Raw genomic sequence first — 18,977 nt, forward strand, 5'->3', positions numbered from 1 at the left:
CTTACCTACAATGGAAGACTGGAGATTGAAAGTTTCGTATCTTGCTGAAATGGCAAAGATTTCGGCTTATTTGAAGAATCACTCAAATGAACAATTTTTACTAATATGGAGAAGATGGATTGTTTATATTCAAAAGAAGTATAGAGTGGTGGAATATAATCTAGGTTTTTAGTTAACTTGTTTTTCTTTTTCTTTAATACATTTTACCTATTCATGTAGAATAGTATACTTTGTGGGGTTAGGGATATTAATATTTGTTTACTTATATTTGAATACTATCCTGGGATTAGGTTTGGGAAGTCCGGGGGGTGGGTGGGTGGGGGGTGGGTTTTTTTTTTATATAATATTGTGGAGTACTTGTGATGTGTTTTTTTTCTTATGATGAAAATAATAAAAATTTTCAAAAAAAAAAAAAGTTATTGTCCACTAGGACTCCAAGATCCCTCTCACAGTTACTGTTATTGAGCAACTTTTACCTAATCTGTACCTGTACCTTCAGTTTTTCCTGCCTATGTGTAAAACCTTGCTTTTCTCCACATTAAATTTCATTTTGTTGGATAAGGCCCAGTGTTCTTTTGGGGTGTTGGCTATTCCTGATATCTCGGTGTCATTTGCAAATTTGATGAATTCTCCTTCTATTTCCTCATATAAATCTTTTATGAAGATATTGAAGAGTGCTGGACCTAAAACAGAAACTTAGGGTACCTTACTCCTTGCTTCCCTCTATGTAGAAGTAGTTCCATTAAGGACTACATTTTGAGTATAGTTTATTTGTATAGTTTGGTGGTGTTGCTAACTCACATTTTTCAAAAAGTTAAGTTATGGTCTACTTTGTCAAATACCTTACTGAAATCTAAATATACTATGTAGCATATTTCAAGGTTTTGAAGTTCTCCTGACATTTTCTCAGACTGAAAACAGGAAAAAAACAGGTCAGTGTAATCCTTAACTCAGAATTATGGTGGTAAGTTGTTGTAGTTGTAAATCAAGCCATCATATGATTACACCTAATTTTTGTGGTGATTGATAAGTAAACAACATAGTCACTAAGCGAATCCATTTTCCCAAATGGATTTTTTTTTTTTTTACAGAAACCAGAAGTAAACGCTGGAAATTGGCAAAAAGTTTCAAATTGTCACTTATTGTGAGACAATGTAAACAGCCACAAAGGTGACCCAGTTACCAAATATTTGCCTGGTCCACTAATTTAGCCACTTTTTCAAAGAATGAAATAAGATTGGGATGACCTATTTTTGACAAATCCATATTGGCTTCTGATTATAAATTTGTTTACTTCTAGGTGTTTGCAGATTGTTGTTTGATTATCTTTTCCAGGATCTTCCTAGGTATTAATATCAGATTGATTGTCTGATGTTTCCAGAATCTGGTTTTTTCCCCCTTTTTTGAAGATGGGGACCACATCAGCTCTTTTCCAGTCCTCTGGTAGTTTCCTGCTGCTCTAGGAGCTTTGAAAGATATGATTCAATGGTTCTGAAATAATGTCTGCCAACTCCTTCAGAACTCTGGGATATAATCCATCAGGTCTTTGTTATTTGAACTCATCTAAGGTGGACAGGTGTTCTTTTAACATTTTCTTGGCTATTTTAATTTGTATTTGTATACTACTTTTTCCTTTTGCATGAAGCCAGATGCAAAGAATGAATTAAGTAGCTGTGCTTGTTCCCTGCTGCCCATCACTTCTTTGCCATCTTCTCCCATTAGTGGACCAATTGTTTCCTTGACTTGTTGCTTGTCTTTTACATGTTGAAAGAAACTTGTTTTTATTGTTTTTGACATTTGTTGCAAGTCTTACTTCATTCTGAGCCTTAGCTTTCCTAACTTTGTCTCTAAGTTTGTTGAAATCAATTCTTTTAAGGCTCTTGTGTCTGCATTATATTGAATTCTAATATGACATGGTCACTCTCTGTTAGGTAAGAATTAGGTCCAGTATAGTTGTCCCTTTAGTTCCCACCTCTATCTCTTGTATGATGAAGTTGTCAACTGGGTTGGTCAGGAACCTGTTCAATCTCCCACTTGATGCAATTTGTCTCCCAGTTGGTATCAGTGTAGTTAAAGTCCCCCATTACTAATGTGCTATGTTTCCTAAATACATTTGCTAACTTCTTAGCAAAATATTCACCTATTTCTTCTGTTTGGTTGGATGACCTATAGTATACACCTATGGCAATGTCATTCTTTTTTCCTTTTATATTAACCCCTATGCAGTCTAGGAAGCTTGCATCCTTTGTTTTATGCATTTCTGTAGAGATGTAGTGTTCTCTTAATATAATGCAACTCCCCCTCCTCTTTTGTTAGGTCTGTTTCTTTTAACAGTTTATATCCTTCCATCATTACATTCCAGTCATGAGTTTCATCCCACCAAGTTTTGATAATGGCGACATATCTTACCTGCCCTCATGTACTAGTACTTCAAGTTCACCCTCTTTGTTCCCCAGACCTGGAGTGTTGGTGCATCTGAGTCCTTTATGGCTGACCCTGGATATCCTTCCTACATCTCCTAGTTTGTATCCAGAGTCAATATTGGCAGAAAAATAGAAATATAAAATAAAGGAAATGGGTGATACAATACCAGTTACTGTATCATCATCATCCTGTTATCTGGTTCTTTAGTAGTTTAGATGCTACTCCTTAAAGCAACTTGCCACCTTAAATTGTAATCAGTTGCATGGAATTAAACAAGCCAAGATTTTGCTGGAATTAACACCTCCTATGCCCTTTCCAATATACTATTTTATCTTCTATTTTTTTCAAGTTTGGGATTAGCCCTCAGCATCAGTGTAGTCCACTCTTTGAAAATTGATCCTTCCCCCCTTTTTTCCTGTTTCAAGAGAGGGGTGAGGCAGAAAATAGGTGGTTAACAGAGAAAGAAGAAGAGCAACATCTGCATTTGGTTCTTTTCTGCTCATTAAAGTTTTACATCCATCCATTCCATCCACTGATTGATGACTCTTGTGCATTAGGGGTTTTTAATAGGCTAATGATTCTCTATTCTTACTTGAAGGTTTTAGCTCAATGTTTCTCAAACTTGGCAACTTTAAGCTGTGTGAACATGCTGACTGGGGAATTCTGGAAAGTCTTAAAGTTGCCAAAGGTTGTCAAGATTTTCACTGATTGAAGAGTTCATAGAAAGAGGTAGCCTTTCTTCACATAATGTTATTTACTGGATGGAGAAAAAGGGCTGTTAACAATTTCTGGGTTCTTCTCTTATACAAATATCATTGTTGGTTTTTGAAAGATATGAGCAATATGCAGATTTCAAACTTCTTTTAGCTTATCATATATTTGTAAAAGAAACTAAATTATGTATTATGTTGCATACCATCTGATTGATTTCAGAAGCACCACCTTTTATGATATTACAGAAATCGATCAAAGGTGCCTGCAAGGGGGCAAGTGATTTGAATCTAATAATCGGATAGTACAGACCTGCACATGGATTACAGAACAAACAAAAGTATACAATATCATCAAGACAGTAAAAGCATTGAAATGGAAATGGTCCAGTCACATAGCAAGAAAAACTGATGACAGGTGGACCAAGGCAGTCATAGAATGGATTCCACTTGATAAAAAGCGTCCACAAAATAGACCTAAAACAAGATGGATCAACAAGTATTGCAGGCCCAATTGGCAAAAGAAAGCTCAGGGTCATATTAGTTGGAAACATGCAGAAGAGGCTTTCACCCTGTAGTGGATAGACAATGGCTAAAATGATGATGATGACTCTGCTAGAAACTAGGTATTATTTACGGAAAGTTGGAAAATATTGACTAGTATGTCATTTGGAAAATATCTCATGTTGTAATGACAATGTCAATATTTTTGATCTAGTGGATTTAGAGTAATGCAGAATGTGGGCAATGATGATAAATCAATCAGCACACAGATCTTCATTCTCATTACCTCATAATAATTCCATCATTCATTGAATAGCAAAGGGTTCTTCATCATTGTCCAGATTTTCTTAATCCTTCATCTTCTAGTTCGATGTGGAGACTAGTTCATTGGATTTATCAGGTCTTATATTTATATTCCCTCCTTCCTTTATGGATCTTTGGAAATTCCACATACATTTCACCCTTTTGAGAAAACAGTGATAAACTGAGAGGAAGGCTGAGCCATAATCATCCAGCTAACTTTTTGCGCATGACAAAAAGACTATTTAATAATATGCAACCTATTGTAATTAGCATTGTGACCTATCACAATTGCAAGTTTGTAACCTGTAGGTATATAAAAACAATTAAATTAACAGGAGGTTATGTAGTAAATTCATTGATTGAGTGATCACGTGCATATCACAGCAAATTACCCTAGGCAGAGCATGTATGTATGTATGTATGTATGTATGTATGTATGTATGTATGTATGTATGTATGTATATGTGTGTGTGTGTGTGTGTGTTTGTTTTTTTGTTTGTTTGTTTATAAATCTATATAGCCACTATATAGCAGTTGGCCAGGTGACAGGCCACTGCTTTGCAGAGATCACTGAAACATCCGCTCCAGTGTCTAAAATTCCCTCAAATGGCTTACCCTGAAGCACAATGATCTGACGGGGTCACTGAAATGTGATTGGGGTAGTGACGGCTGCTATAACAGAAGCGGCTGGGTTAGTAGAACCGAAGCCGCCTTCCCCTCTCTCCTTTAACCTTCTCCCTGCTGGGACAAAATAAGGCAAATGCAAGAGCTGAGCAGGGCTGGTGTAAATGGGCAAAATTTGAGGCAAATTGGTCCACAATTGAACATAAATAATTCCAGTATAATCAGAATCTATAACCCCAGGGATGACAAAAATGCCTTTTTTACCCATGCTGGACCGTGGAAGGACAAGCCCTACATAATTTTGTGGCAGGGGGCCCTGAGTAAAATAGCTGCAATTTATGTAAAGACTGGTTTGCTTGTGACTGCGGACATGATTTATGGGGTACAGGCGGGTCAATGTATTGTAAAATAACGTGTTATGGTCCTTTATCTTCTGATTCTGATAGTGGTGATGAGGGATATTTTTCTGATGGTGGAGCCATGCCCCCTCTGAACTCTGTATAACCAATAAAAGACTGTATTAATGTCAACACTTGACCATTTGTCAGTGGTCTTTCAGTATAATGATGCATGAAAAGTTTCTAAGCCGTATTTATTATACACCAGGATGTGTAGGGAGTTATGGAGGTGTGAATACCCTTTTTCAGGAAGCTACAAAACATGATAAAAACCTGACTGTGAAGCAAGTCAAGACGTGGCTGTCAGGGCAAGATGCTTATACGCTTCATAAGCCTGCAAGAATTAATTTTCCTAGAAATAAAACAGTAGTGTCTGGCTTAGATCATCAATGGCAGGCTGACCTCATAGATGTCTCCAAATTTTCTAAGGAGAACCATAGAAAAAAGTACATCTTAGCAGTTATCGATGTGTTATCTAAATATGCCTGGGCCTCCCCTTTATCTGATAAATCGGGGAGGGAAGTTACATCTGCCTTCCAGAATATCTTTGAAACAGGACGCGTACCCCGAAAAATACAGACAGATGCAGATAAAGAGTTCTTGAATATTCTGCTGAAGAAACTTTTAGCACATTATGGCATTCATCATTTTGTCACTCATAGTGAAACTAAAGCAGCTGTTATAGAGAGGTTTAATAGAACCCTAAAAAAAAACTCTGGAGATATTTCACAGCTAGAAATACCCATCGGTATGTGGACATTTTGGCAGATACTCTTCAGGGGTACAATAGCACTTACCATCATAGCATTGGGACTGCTCCTAACACTGAAAATTTGTCTAACGAAAGGGATGTGTGGATGAGGCTTTATGGGGTAGCTTTAAAAAGTAAAAGAAAGGAAAAATGTCTTAAGATGGGAGATCATGTCAGGGTATCCAGACTGAAGGGTAAGTTTGAAAAGGGCTATCAGCAAACCTATACGGATGAGATATTCATCGTCAAAGAACTGGAGACAAGGGGGGAAAGAGTGGTGTATAGATTAAATGATTACACAGGTGACCCTATAAAGGGGGCTTTTTACTTTGAGGAGCTCCAAAAGGGTCCTGCTGACCAACAGCGCATATACAGAATAGAGAAAATTATCCAAAAAAGAGAGCGGGGGAGACACAGAGAGTTTCTAGCCAAATGGACTGGATGGCCAGAGAAGTTCAACAGTTGGGTTAAGGAGACTGAAGTACAACATCTTTGATATGGTGGAGTTTTACATCACCCTTCCCAGCAATGCATCAGCAGCAATTTTCTCCCAAAACAAAAATTCTAATTTTACTATTCAATTAGCGAGATCATTGGATCTTCCAGGGTCATGGGAAGTAGGGCTAGCAGAGATACAGTATCTGCATAGTTGACACACATTAACTTCTCCTGGATGTTTTGAAATTGCTAACGAGAGAAAGAGGTGGCATTTTTTTTTGAGAAGCGGGTACTATAACAGCATCCGACAACTGTTAGAAAATATGAACAAGCTTATATCAAATGCCAAGGACGGACCTAAGACAACTCTACATTATGATTCAGTGGATCGAAAAATTAATCTTAAAGGAGATGAACTGCATACCATTCTAGTTAGCGGAGACCTTGGACATCTGTTAGGTATGTTCCCTGGGTTCAGCACCTTATATGTTTACACAGACATTGTAGAGCTCCAGATAGTGGGTGACTTCTATGTGCCATTACTGCACTGTGTGCCTGTGCAAGGGCAAGACAATGATTTCATCACAATGACCTATGACCGTCCACATTATGTACCGATCAGCAAACATCACATCGATACCATTACTATAGAAATCAAAACCGACTAAGACAAAAATGTGCATTTTTATCACAGGAAGGTGATTGTCAAGCTTCATTTTAGGCATTGGAAAAGTGAAGGATGGTTGTAATCAAGGAGCACAGGAGCCCTCAAGACTACGTGGCTTACTACAGGGCACAAGCCAGTGGCGGCCTTCCAGGCTTCCGAGGAGCCCCCATTATGTATGGGACAGGTTTAGGGGGTCTGTTCCATGGGCTTTTTTGAAAAGCAATGCCTTTTTTGAGGTGAGAATTAGAAATCATTAAGCCGCATGTGAAATCTGCTGCCAAAAACATTGCCAGAGATGTTGCGGGGCATCTTGTATCCCGTGTTGTTGAGAGGGGGCAGGACGGATCAGGAATGTTCATAGCCAGGAAGAATTATGCATTGGGCCCACCTATTCCATTTAAAAAGAGAAGGCTTGTGAAAAAGCCCCATCATACCAAGAGGAGACGTGAGCAGAAGAAGAAGTCCTGTGACAAGGAAGACATATTCTAATACAATATGTCATTTATTCATTCTGCTTCAGAGAAATGTGTTAAATCAGAAGTGGATCTTTTTCAACTGGCGCCTACACAGACCAGTATTAAAAACAGTACCTATGTCGAGATCCCTCCTTTATCAGCGCTAACACCCAACGCGCCCCTGGAATTTTTTATCACAGGGCATGGTGAGCATTACATGGATTTAAACAACACCCTGCTGTATGTGAGTTGCAAGATTGTAAAGCTGACAGGGTGGATATTGATGACGGGGCAAGGGTGGCCCTGACCAACTACCCCATAGCATCACTGTTTAACCAGCTGGATTGGGAAATTGGCTCATTACACAGAGCCATCATTGCTATTCTTATCAGGCCATGATTGAACTGATTCTGAACATTGGTGGTGATGTGCTGGGTACCCAATTTACAGCTGGTGGGTTTTACAAAGATGACTCGGACCTCATGGAGAGTACTCTACTGACAGCTGCTGGAAACTCCGGTTTCAAAGCGAGAGCAAGACACATGGCCGGTAGTCGTAAATGGGACCTGCTAGGGCCTCTGCATAGCGATCTGTTTTTTCAAGACAGACTGCTAATTAATGGCATTGATGTGAAAGTCAAACTCACAAGAAGCAGAAATGAATTTTGTGTGATGAAGAATGGCAATGAGAATTACAAAGTGCAACTCCTGATGGCTTCTCTCTTTGTAAAACGTGTAAAAGTAGCCCCGGGAGTGCGCCTTGGCCATGCCGAAGCTTTGCTCACCTCCAATGCCAAATACCCCAATGATCGAGTGGGGATAAAGGTTTACAGCATTCCTGCAGGTAGCCTTGTGTGTAATCAGGAAAATCTATTTCTGGGGTAGCTGCCTAAACAATTAGTGATTGGGTTTGTGGACAATGCATCTTTTAGTGGGGATTATGAAAGAAACCCGTTCAATTTTCAACACTGCAATGTCAATTTTTGTGCCCTGCATTGTGATGGCGAGCAGATCTCCGCAAAGCCTCTTCAGCCTGATTATGAGCACGGTCTTTTTGTGAGAGAGTACATGCAGATGGTGCAAGCCACAGGCAAAGGCATGAAAGACAGGCCGCTGTTAATCAGCCGGGAAGAGTTTAACTGAGGGTATACTTTGTATTGTTTTGACTTGAGTCCTGATCAGGGGTTCTCTGAGCACTATTCTTTGATCAGGAAAGGTAACCTCAGAGCTGAAATTAGATTTGCATAACACCTCCCCAACACTGTCAACATGATTCTCTATGCAATCTTTGAAAACCTTATTGAAATAAGTCACACAAGGAATGTGCTTTTTGATTATATGTGAGTATGGACACACTGCAGCTCTTCCACTTGTTCTCTGGAAATACTGCCTTTCTAGGGGTCTACCTTTGTGACCTGCTACCCCAGAGACAAATCTCTAAAAGACCTTTTGGATTAATTGTAAATACCCACCCTCGCACTCTGCCTGGTGAACACTGGCTGGCCCTCTACTTCCCATCTCCCAGATATGGTGAATTTTTTTATTCTTATGGAAGACCGCCGGATAGCCCTGACTTTCCTGGCAAGCTGAGAAGTACACATTTCACCAAGATCAACTGCAAAACCCCTGTTCTGTCCCAGCCTACGTCCATCCTTGTTACGTCACAAGAACAAACCCCTTTTAAACAGTAGGCTGGGAAAACCAACCTCTTTTTATTTTCAAAACAGTCCTGATAAGTTTATCTTCAAAACAGAACACAGAATACTTTCCTAACAGATAATTGGTTACAAAAACAAACAGAACAGAAGTTTAAACAAGAAATTCACTGATAAAACAAAACAGACCATGATCCTTGGAAGTTCTTTACAAACGGTTGCCTTCAGCAACCAGCACCGCCCACACCTTCCCTTTTTATAAAGCAGTCCCAAGGCGTGGCTTCTCAATGCCTTCTCCTTCTCCCCTGGAGCTGTTGTATTGACTGCTGCTGATCTGCTCTAGCTAATTGCCTGCATCTATGAGCATCAATCATGTCCATCAGGTGTGAATCCTACAAGTCTGACTCATTCTCCCCACACAGCTGAGCTTCATCTGGAACACGACTGGAGGGCCCAGGCTCTTCATCAAACCGTGAGTCTTGTAATTCATCAGAGCCTCCCTTTGACCCTGATGGCCCTCCAAATGCCTCCTCCACCTCCTCCTCAGATTCCCCGAACCCAGCTGTTGGGAACACAGGCTGGCACGTGTTCTATCCCAGCCTATTGCCGTCCTTGTTAGAGGCATAAGGACCAAAGCCCTGCTGATACAATAGGCTGGAGACTTAAAAAAAAAATCCCTTTTATTTGGGTGACAAACCTGTCAATAAGTCCAAAACACAAACAGCAAAACTCAAGTCCAAAGGAAGGAAATAGTCCACAGGAACACATTGCAAACAAGACGAACAGACCAGGATTCCAAGAAGCACTTTGCAAACGGTTGCGTTTAGCAACCAGCAATGCCCACACCTCCCCTTTTTATACAGCAGTCCCAGGGCATTGCCTCTCATTGCCTTCTCCTTTTACTTTGGAGTTGTCGCATTGACTGCTGTTGTTTTTCTCTCGCTACCTGACGACATCTGCGAGCATCACTTAGCACATCCAGGTGTGAGCCTTCTGAATCTGACTCATGCTCCTCATACAGCTGAGCTTCATCAGAAACACGACTGGAGGGGCCAGGCTCTTCATCAAGCCGTGAGTCCTGTAATTCATCAGAGCCTCCCTCTGACCCTGACGGCCCCTCAAAGGCCTCCTCCACCTCCTCCTCAGATTCCTCAGACTCAGTTGTTTGGAACACAGGCTGGCACGGAATCACAACAGCATGGAATCACGACACTATCCCACACCGCAGGACCCTTCCCCCGGGTCTGCCGATCTGGATGCGGTCGGGATGGGAATTGTTCATGAAAGGTGGTCACCAAGGCAGGAGCACGAATGATGGTCGCATCCTCCCAGGTGAACTCCTCTGGTCCGTAGCCTTTCCATTCGATCAGGTACTGAAAGCGACCTTTCACCCAACAGGAGTCCCGAATGCTGGCAACCTCGTACTCAGGAGCACTGTCTCCATCACATTGTTCCAGTGGGGGAGGTTCGGCTCAGCGAAGTGGACATGCCAGTTGCTCAGGGACCAACAGAGACTGGTGAAAGACTGGATGTTCCCGCAGGGAACGTGGCAGAGTTAAGCGATAGGCAACCGGATTGATGACAGCCTCGATGAGGAACAGTCCTATATATCGGTGGTCTAATTTCTTGGCTAGCCAGGTTGATGGTAGATTCCTGTTGGACAGCCATACCCGATCTCCCACCATTAGTGGAGGCGTATCCCGCCTCGACCGATCAGCAAACCTTTTGTAGTCAGCCTTGGCCTTCTCTAACTGTCACCGCACCAATCGATGGATCACCTGTAACTCTGCCATGTAGTCGTTCGCTGTTGGTACCGGTGAGTCTAGCAGGGAAAGAGGGAAAAACTGGGGGTGATATCCCACATTGGCCAAGAACGCTGTCATCTGCATGGAGGTGTGTTGCGAGTTATTGAACGCGAACTCAGCCACTGCCAGATAGTCTGCCCAATTGTTCTGCTGCTGATTGACATAGCAGTGCAGATATTGCTCGAGGATCCCGATGACCCTCTCGGTCCCTCCGTCAGTTTGGGGATGATGTGCGGACGAGAGGCAGATCTTGACACCCAATGCCTGCATCAAACCCTGCCAGAAACGGGCTGTGAACTGGGCCGCTCTATCGGACATGACCCTATCAGGGAGGCTGTGCAGCCGGAACACCTGCTAGATGAACATACGACCAGTGGCGTGGGCAGACGGCAAGCCATGGCATGGGATGAAATGCGCCATCTTGGTCAGCATGTCCACCACCATGAACACCATCATGAATCCAGAAGATGGTAAATCCATCAGGAAGTCCATGGACACAGTCCCCCAGGGTCTTTTAGGTGTTGGCAAGGGCTGCAGTAGTCCGGGCAGGGCCCCTGTCGCTGACTTGGCCTGCCTACATGGGATACAGGACGTGATGTAGACCTGGACCTCATGTTAGACTCGGGACCACCAGAAGGTACGGGAGACCAAGTTCAGGGTCTTGAACAGGCCAAAATGCCCCGCCGCCAGATTGTCATGACACTGGCTAAGGATGAGTCCCCTGAGCGGCCCTCCCAGAACATAGAGCCAATCACGATATTGGAGGAGTCCATCAGGAGTCCATGGGGAATTGGGCCCCACCTCCTCCTTTCACTGAGCCACCCACCCATCCTGCTGCTGGGCCTCCTGAATCCGAGCCCATACATCTATCGGCTCCCACACCGTAGCAAAAGACTCGATGGGCTTCTGTCCTGGGCAGAAGCTTGTCTTCTGCTTGGGAATATTTGGGCTTCCTGGACAGAACATCCGCTCTTTGGTTGTGACCACTGGGTATGTACGTTACACGGAAATTGAACCTTGTAAAGAGAGACCACCGGATCTGGCATTGGTTCAATTTCTGAGCGGTCTGCAGGCTTTCCAAATTCTTATGGTCCGTCCGGACCTCAATTTGATGTCGCGCCCCATCCAGATGATCCCTCCAGGCCTCGAATGCCACTTTAATGGCCAGTAACTCCTTCTCCCAGATGGTATAGTTGCGCTCCGCCGGATTCAATTTCTGTGAATAGTACGCGCAAGGGAAGAGGGCACCGCTGGGCATCGTCACCTGGAGTAACACCGCCTCAATGGCAATGTCAGAGACATCCGCCTCCATGACAAACGGTCGTTGCAGGTCAGGATGCTTCAGGATGGGCTCCTTCATGAAGGCTTCCTTCAAAGCCTGGAAAGCCCGTTGTTCTGGAGCGTCCCACTGAAACCGAGTCTTTTTCTGCAGGAGCCGAGTAAGGGGGGCTGTCATGGTAGCAAACCCAGGGATGAAAGTCCGATAATAGTTGGTGAACCCAAGAAGTCACTGGACATCTTTCACATGACGTGGGGGTTGCCAACTCTGCAGAGACTCGACCTTACTCGGCTCCATGGCGATGCCCTCAGGAGAAATGTGGTAAATGTGATGACCCAGGAACTCGATAGTCATCTGGTAAAACTGGCACTTCTCCAGTTTGGTGTACAGCAGATGTTCTCAGAGCCGCTGCTGGACCTGACGGAGATGCTGATGGTGCACCTCTTGCGACAGGGAGTAGATCAGGATGTCATCCAAATAGATCACGACAAATTGATCTAACAAGTCCCGGAATATGTCATTCATAAAATGCTGAAACACGGTGGGGGCGTTGGTCAGGCCAAATGGCATCACCGTGTACTCGAAGTGCCTGTACCGAGTTCCAAACACCGTCTTCCACTCATCACCCAACCGAACTCTGACAAGGTTGTAAGCTCCACACAACTCCAGTTTTGTGAAGATCTTTGCCTCACGAAGCCAGTCCAAGAGTTCGGGGATGAGGGGCAGCAGGTATCGGTTGCGTACCGTGATGGCATTTAATTTCCTGTAATCACAGCAAAGCCGCAATTCGCCGGACATCTTCTTGACAAAGAGCACGGGTGCAGACACTAGCGAGGACAAGCTGAGCTTCATCAGAAACACGACTGGAGGGGCCAGGCTCTTCATCAAGCCGTGAGTCCTGTAATTCATCAGAGCCTCCCTCTGACCCTGACGGCCCCTCAAAGGCCTCCTCCACCTCCTCCTCAGAATCCTCCAGACTCAGCTGTTGGGAACACAGGCTGGCACGGAATCACAACAACCCCAGCGCTGTGACCTGCGGGCAACACTGCATTTTTTTCTACTGAACCGGACTAAAGGAGTAGACTATGAAAATATTTTAAAGATGTACTCCAATGCCGATATTAAAAATGATCAAATGGTAAAGCTGTTTGTAAAAACTATAAAGGTGGGGAGGGGGCTTGGAATCTGTAACTGTCACCAGTGCATGCAGACATGCCTGCCTTACTGTAAAATAAAGAAAAAGACTTAAACGTTTTTACTTGTTTCACTGTGTTTTTATTCATTTTACTAATTGAGCCAGTCACCAAACCTGAGCCTACTTCTAGGATTTAATGTCCAAGGGCTAGAGGGGGTACCGGTAAACAGAGGTTTCTGAGTCCCAAAAGGGGCTGTCATAACAGAGACGGGGCTAGTAGCAGTTTCTTCCTTAACAACCAGAGAATCTTTCAACATTTCTATTTGCTCTTTAACAGCTGTAGAACCCAACAAAGAGGTTGGAACATTCACCTCAGCCATAGCATTCATAAATTCATCCCAGCCTTTAGGTTTCTGCTTCTCAGTAGGGGCTCGGTGTTGCGAGGCTCCTTTCACCAAGTCTAAAATATTAGTACCAGGAATAGGGACTCCTTTGTATAAAAAGGTACCGTGATCATCCCAGGTTGAGACGTCCTGATACTGTTTCATTTTGTTCAGCAAAAGTTCCGCATTTTTCCTGTAACGGGTGCTCACACCCCTTAGGATCTCATCCATCGCTGTGTCCTGCGGAGATGGCTGTGGCGGCTGTTCTGGTAATGTTGGAAGTGGCCGAGTTTCTTCCGGTGGATAAATGAGATTCAGTCTGTCCTTTTCAGACTCATTTTGCCTGGTCAGTCTTAGATACCTCTGCAGTGCAGAATTGTAGAGCTTAATCTTGTCATCCTCACACAAATCAGCTCTCTGAAGAATGGTACACATCACATCATCCAACCGGTTAGTGGCTGTAGCCCCCATAGTAGGCGGCCTGCCCTGTAGTTGCTCCATCTGATGACGTGACACCAGATACATTTTTTGGCATTGTCCATGGTTTATCCAGCTAACAGGCTAGTCAACAGCGGAATAGCTGTCCCTAGTAAGGGACCGATAAAACCACCCGACTGAAGTATGATCTGCTTCTTCTTTTTGAGTGAGACCTTTCTATCACTCAACTTTTTAATGACACCTTTCTTTCTCTTTAGAGACCGGAATTGTGAAGGTTTCAGAGGAAGGTTTCCTTTTAGGGTGTTCAGAGCTATTTCTGCTATTGCCCCCACCAGGTCATTATTAGCATTGCATAAGATGGCTTTTCTCTGTCTTGGTCTGGGCTTTACTAAGATTTTTAAAAGCCCCCAATTTCTACATACCCTCTCTGACATCTTAAATGAACTAGTGCTAAGGTAACTGGGCTACTGCTTTTTACACTTCTTTTTCATTGTGTAAACAGTAGACCAATCAGGTGGGAAGAGGCCTGTTCTCAACCTATAGGATTCTGGAGTGGTGGCTGCCAAATCTACCAAAAGGTACCCGTGTGGTTTGCGAGTGGCATCTTGGAATACTTCTAAAAATACTTTGTGTTAGTGGGGTACATCTGCCTGGCCAGTGTGACAATTTGCATCTGATCATGGGGGCTGCTGAATAAAACCAAATATTTGGAATTCAGAGCTATTGTTCTCATTTTCTTACCTTGAAAAATAGGTTTTGTAGTATGAGAATAGTGCTCAGGTTTCTGTGATGAACGTACTGTGTAAAAGCCCTCTCTATTTGATAGTTGTCACTGGCCGATGCCATGATATCATCTATCACGGCTAGAGTGATTTGATTTGGCAGAAACAAATCATCATCTTCAAAAGAAGACCGAAGCCCCTCCATAAACTTAATATAAGAGAATTTATTAAGCAGTTCTTTGTACAGAGGTTGCCAGCAGCTATAAAACAATACAATATTTTGAGGCATTTGAGACAACGCAACATCACCATGTTCTAACATTTGTTTGATAAAAAAAAGATTTGCCAGAATTGGACGGCCCGCTTATAATACAGGAGAAAGGGTGTACAAATTGTGCAATGTTTTCCACCATCCTTAATAGCTGTAAGGCAGCATACAGTAATCCTCACTCTTTAATAACCTTTTATTATACACTACTTTTAGAGTTTTTCAGAGGACCCGCGTTTCTACAGTCCACTGTTTCTTAACCCTAACAATCCCCAACTGTTCTACCCTTTTTTCTCTCTCTACACCAGACAGACAATAATCATCTACCAAATCTTTCAAGCTGTCAAAATTAACCTTATTGCTATTACTACAGTTTAGCATGATTCCCTTAACCTTTAGCACCGCTTCGCCATTGGTAAAGCATACGCGTACATTTTGGGACCGGCCACAACAAACTCTGTTATCGTAGTGTTTGGTGGAATATCAATTGTTAGCTGTCCTAAATAATCACCCAAAGGAGGTGTCCACACCCCCTCTCTACTTACAAAAATGACTGAATCGGTGTCATGGTACAGGCACCTATCACCCAGCCCATCCAGTAGCCTGTATAATTCCAGTCGTGCATAAGCTATTGTAAAGCTGGCAATGAATACATTAGTGCATGTGGATTTGGTGGGGTGGTTCTTGGCTATTTTCCACATCACAACGGCTGTCTCTGTATCCACAAACTCACATGAGAAACATCATAATATGGCACAAAAACATATTTGAATAAATCCTCAGGGTTTGTCACCACGGATGCCACACAGCGAGTTTAAAAAGAGTTTGGCAATCTGTCTTTTAGCAGGATTTACTTCAATGTGGTCATGTCATAAGCGGACACCTTCCATCTTTTCATAATCCTGAATATATTGCTCTTTATGCTGTTCTGTTTTGCACCAGTCAGGGTAACCACTGGCCTCCTGTTTCTGTCTGAGATGCGTGTTCATATAACCTGAAAATAGCTCATTTGATGTTCTTTCAAAATGCCAGATCTCATAGATTTCAACAATTCTGTAACCTTTTTCTAAAGCTACATCAATTCAACAGTACACCATGGGGGGAAATTGCTGCTGATGCATTGCTGGGAAGAGTGATGTAAAACTCTGCCATATCAAAGATGTTGTACTTCAGTCTCCTTAATCCAACTGTTGAACCCCTCTGGCCATACAGTCCATTTGACTAGAAACTTTCTGTGTCTCCCCCACCCCTATTTTTTGGATAATTTTCTCTATTCTGTATATGCGCTGTTGGTCAGCAGGACCCTTTTGGAGCTCCTCAAAGTAAAAAGCCCCCTTTACAGGGTCACCTGTGTAATCATTTAATCTATACACCACTCTTTCCCCCCTGTCTCCAGTTCTTTGAAGATGACTGTCTCATCCGTATAGGTTTGCTGATAGCCCTTTTCAAACTTACCCTTCAGTCTGGATACCCTGACATGATCTCCCATCTTAAGACATTTTTCCTTTCTTTTACTTTTTAAAGCTACCCCATAAAGCCTCATCCACACATCCCTTTCTTTAGACAAAATTACGGTGTTAGGAGGAGTCCCAATGCTACGATGGTAAATGTTATTGTACCCCTGAAGAGTATCTGCCAAAATGTCCACATACCGATGGGTATTTCTAGCTGTGAAATATCTCCAGAGTTTGTTTTTTAGGGTTCTATTAAACCTCTCTATAATGGCTGCTTTAGTTTCACTATGAGTGACAAAATGATGAATGCCATAACGTGCTAAACGTTTCTTCAGCAGAATATTCAAGAACTCTTTACCTGCATCTGTCTGTATTTTTCAGGGTGCATATCTTGGTTTTTTGGGGTTTTTGAATGTCCATAGAATTAGTCTAGGGTTAAGCTAATCATGTACCCAGAGGCTTGACTACCACATCTTTCTTGTTGGGGGGTTAGATTCAACACGCCTTATCTGAAAATAGGGCTGTTAGGGTTACTCATGCTTATCTTGATGGGCTTAGGCCAACACGTCATATCCGACTAGGTTATGACCTTGTGAGTCCTGCACCACATGGGGGTGGATTATGCACATCACATCTGGGGAGGGGGGGCTATGCATGTCATATCCAGAGGGTGGGGGGCTGGGCACGTCACGTCCACTTAGGGTCATTATCTGGTGACATAATCACCACGTGGGTTTGTTTACTTTAATGACGTCACTGATCAAAAGTGCTGATAGCAAAAATCACATTAATTCTTTAAAAGCATGCCAAAGTTGTTTGTATCATTGAAAGCTCTGTTATTGTGTTTTTGGGAGGTGAAGTAAGTGGGGGATTTTTACTTTTGCCTTGTTTTGCCCCCCTGCATAGCCAGAAGCCTTGCACCATTGCCGCGCTCCTGCTGCGCTCCCCCAGCCCCTCTTTTCCTTCCTTTGAAACAAACAACCCCCCAAATCCTCCTGTTCCTTCCTTCTGAATTAAAACGAGAGAAAGCCAAGTTTTTTCTTTTGTGGTCTTTACATATTTAACCTGCAGCTAGAAGGAATTGCTATTGATCTCTGGAAGAGATTTAAAAAGAATTATGTGCCACAAATGATTCCACTGAGATTTATAGATTGAATTTCCCCAATCTCTTTCCAGAATTTTAAGACTTTCAAGACTGTCATGGTTTATATGAAATTCTTTTGTTTCAATGCCCAGCTGAAAAAAGTTTCAGTTGATCATATGTAAATAACTTGTGAAGATAAGGTAGAACTTGATTATTTGCAAACAGCTAGAATAGGGTTTCCTACTTCTGTTCATTTCAGAAAAATCTTCAGAAGAGGACTGAAGTTCTAATTCAGTAAAATCCTCAATTTCCCACTCTGCATATTGAATACTTTTATTCTCACAATTAAAAAAGAAAAATGTAGGGTGTAAGAAGACAAAAAAAGCAAAAATCCCTTTCCACACTTACAAAATGCATTTAAAAATGAATTTGAAAAAGTAGATGTTAAACTCTTAATGTCAAGGACAAACAGAATTGCTCTGATAATGAGTCAAAATAAATGTCAAAATGATAGATATTATTTGTACTACAAATATGTTTGATTTGAATGTACTGTAGTATATATGTCCTTTCTCCAATTATATAATGGATACTAGCAGTGTTGTCTATTATTGCTGCTCATGCTATGGTAAATCATGCCATATTGATGTCTTTTTTACTCCTTGTAGGAATCTTTCATTGACTCCCTACTCTTGTTTCTTCCACCAACCTGCCCACCTGAAATGTATTTTAAAGTTTTAGTAATGCAAGTAATCCTTGACTTACAACAGCTCATTTAGTAACTGTTCAAAGTTACAATAGCACTAAAAAAGTGACATGACCATTTTCACACTTACGCATGGTGCAGCATCTCCATGATCACGTGATTAAAATTAACATGCTTGACAACTGACTCATATTTATGACAGTGGCAGTGTCCCGGGGTCATGTGATCACCTTTTGCAACCTTTTGACAAGCAAAGTCAATGGAGAAACCAGATTCACTTAACAACCATGTTACTAACTTAACAACTACAGTGATTCATTTAACAACTGTGGCAAGAAAGGTTGTAAAATGGGGCAATACTCACTTAACAAATGTCTCACTTAGCAAGATAAATTTTGAGCTCAATTGTAGCTATAAGTCGAGGACTACCTGTAGTCTGTAAACGGTTTTATATAGCAGTGCATCTTACAATGCAGATGGTGCCAGTGATCTCAAGGACATAAAAGATCTACAGAGAGAACTTTCCAGCCTTATGAACATTACAATCTTTGCTACCTCTGTGATTGATTTTAAAAAGTACCGTATATACTCGAGTATAGGTCGACCCGACTATAAGCCGAGGGACCTATTTTGCCACAAAGAACTGGGAAAAAATGGTGACTCGCGTATAAGCCGAGGGGGCATTTTTCAGCAAACACATTTTTCCGCCTGGGCTAATCGTCCTCTTTGCAACCCCACCCCTCTGCGCGCGATTGTAGCACTTTGCACAAAGGAG

At 42.3% G+C, this 18,977-nt stretch overlaps 1 protein-coding gene across 1 annotated transcript in view; it reads right to left on the minus strand.

The window, feature by feature from the left end:
• Positions 1 to 12,045, minus strand: part of PLA1A (phospholipase A1 member A) — a 62,414-nt gene extending 50,369 nt beyond the window's left edge. Inside the window, exons 1-2 of the mRNA XM_015814394.1 lie at positions 11,963 to 12,045; positions 11,560 to 11,749 (exon numbers count right to left, since the gene is read on the minus strand). Coding sequence (XP_015669880.1) covers positions 11,560 to 11,749; positions 11,963 to 12,045 — 273 coding nt within the window. The remainder of the gene's footprint in view (positions 1 to 11,559; positions 11,750 to 11,962) is intronic.
• Between the last annotated feature and the right edge of the window lie 6,932 nt (positions 12,046 to 18,977).

This window comes from Protobothrops mucrosquamatus, unplaced genomic scaffold (assembly GCF_001527695.2).
Source record: "Protobothrops mucrosquamatus isolate PMUCROS unplaced genomic scaffold, P.Mucros_1.0 scaffold_88, whole genome shotgun sequence".
Taxonomy (NCBI): Eukaryota; Metazoa; Chordata; class Lepidosauria; order Squamata; family Viperidae; genus Protobothrops; species Protobothrops mucrosquamatus.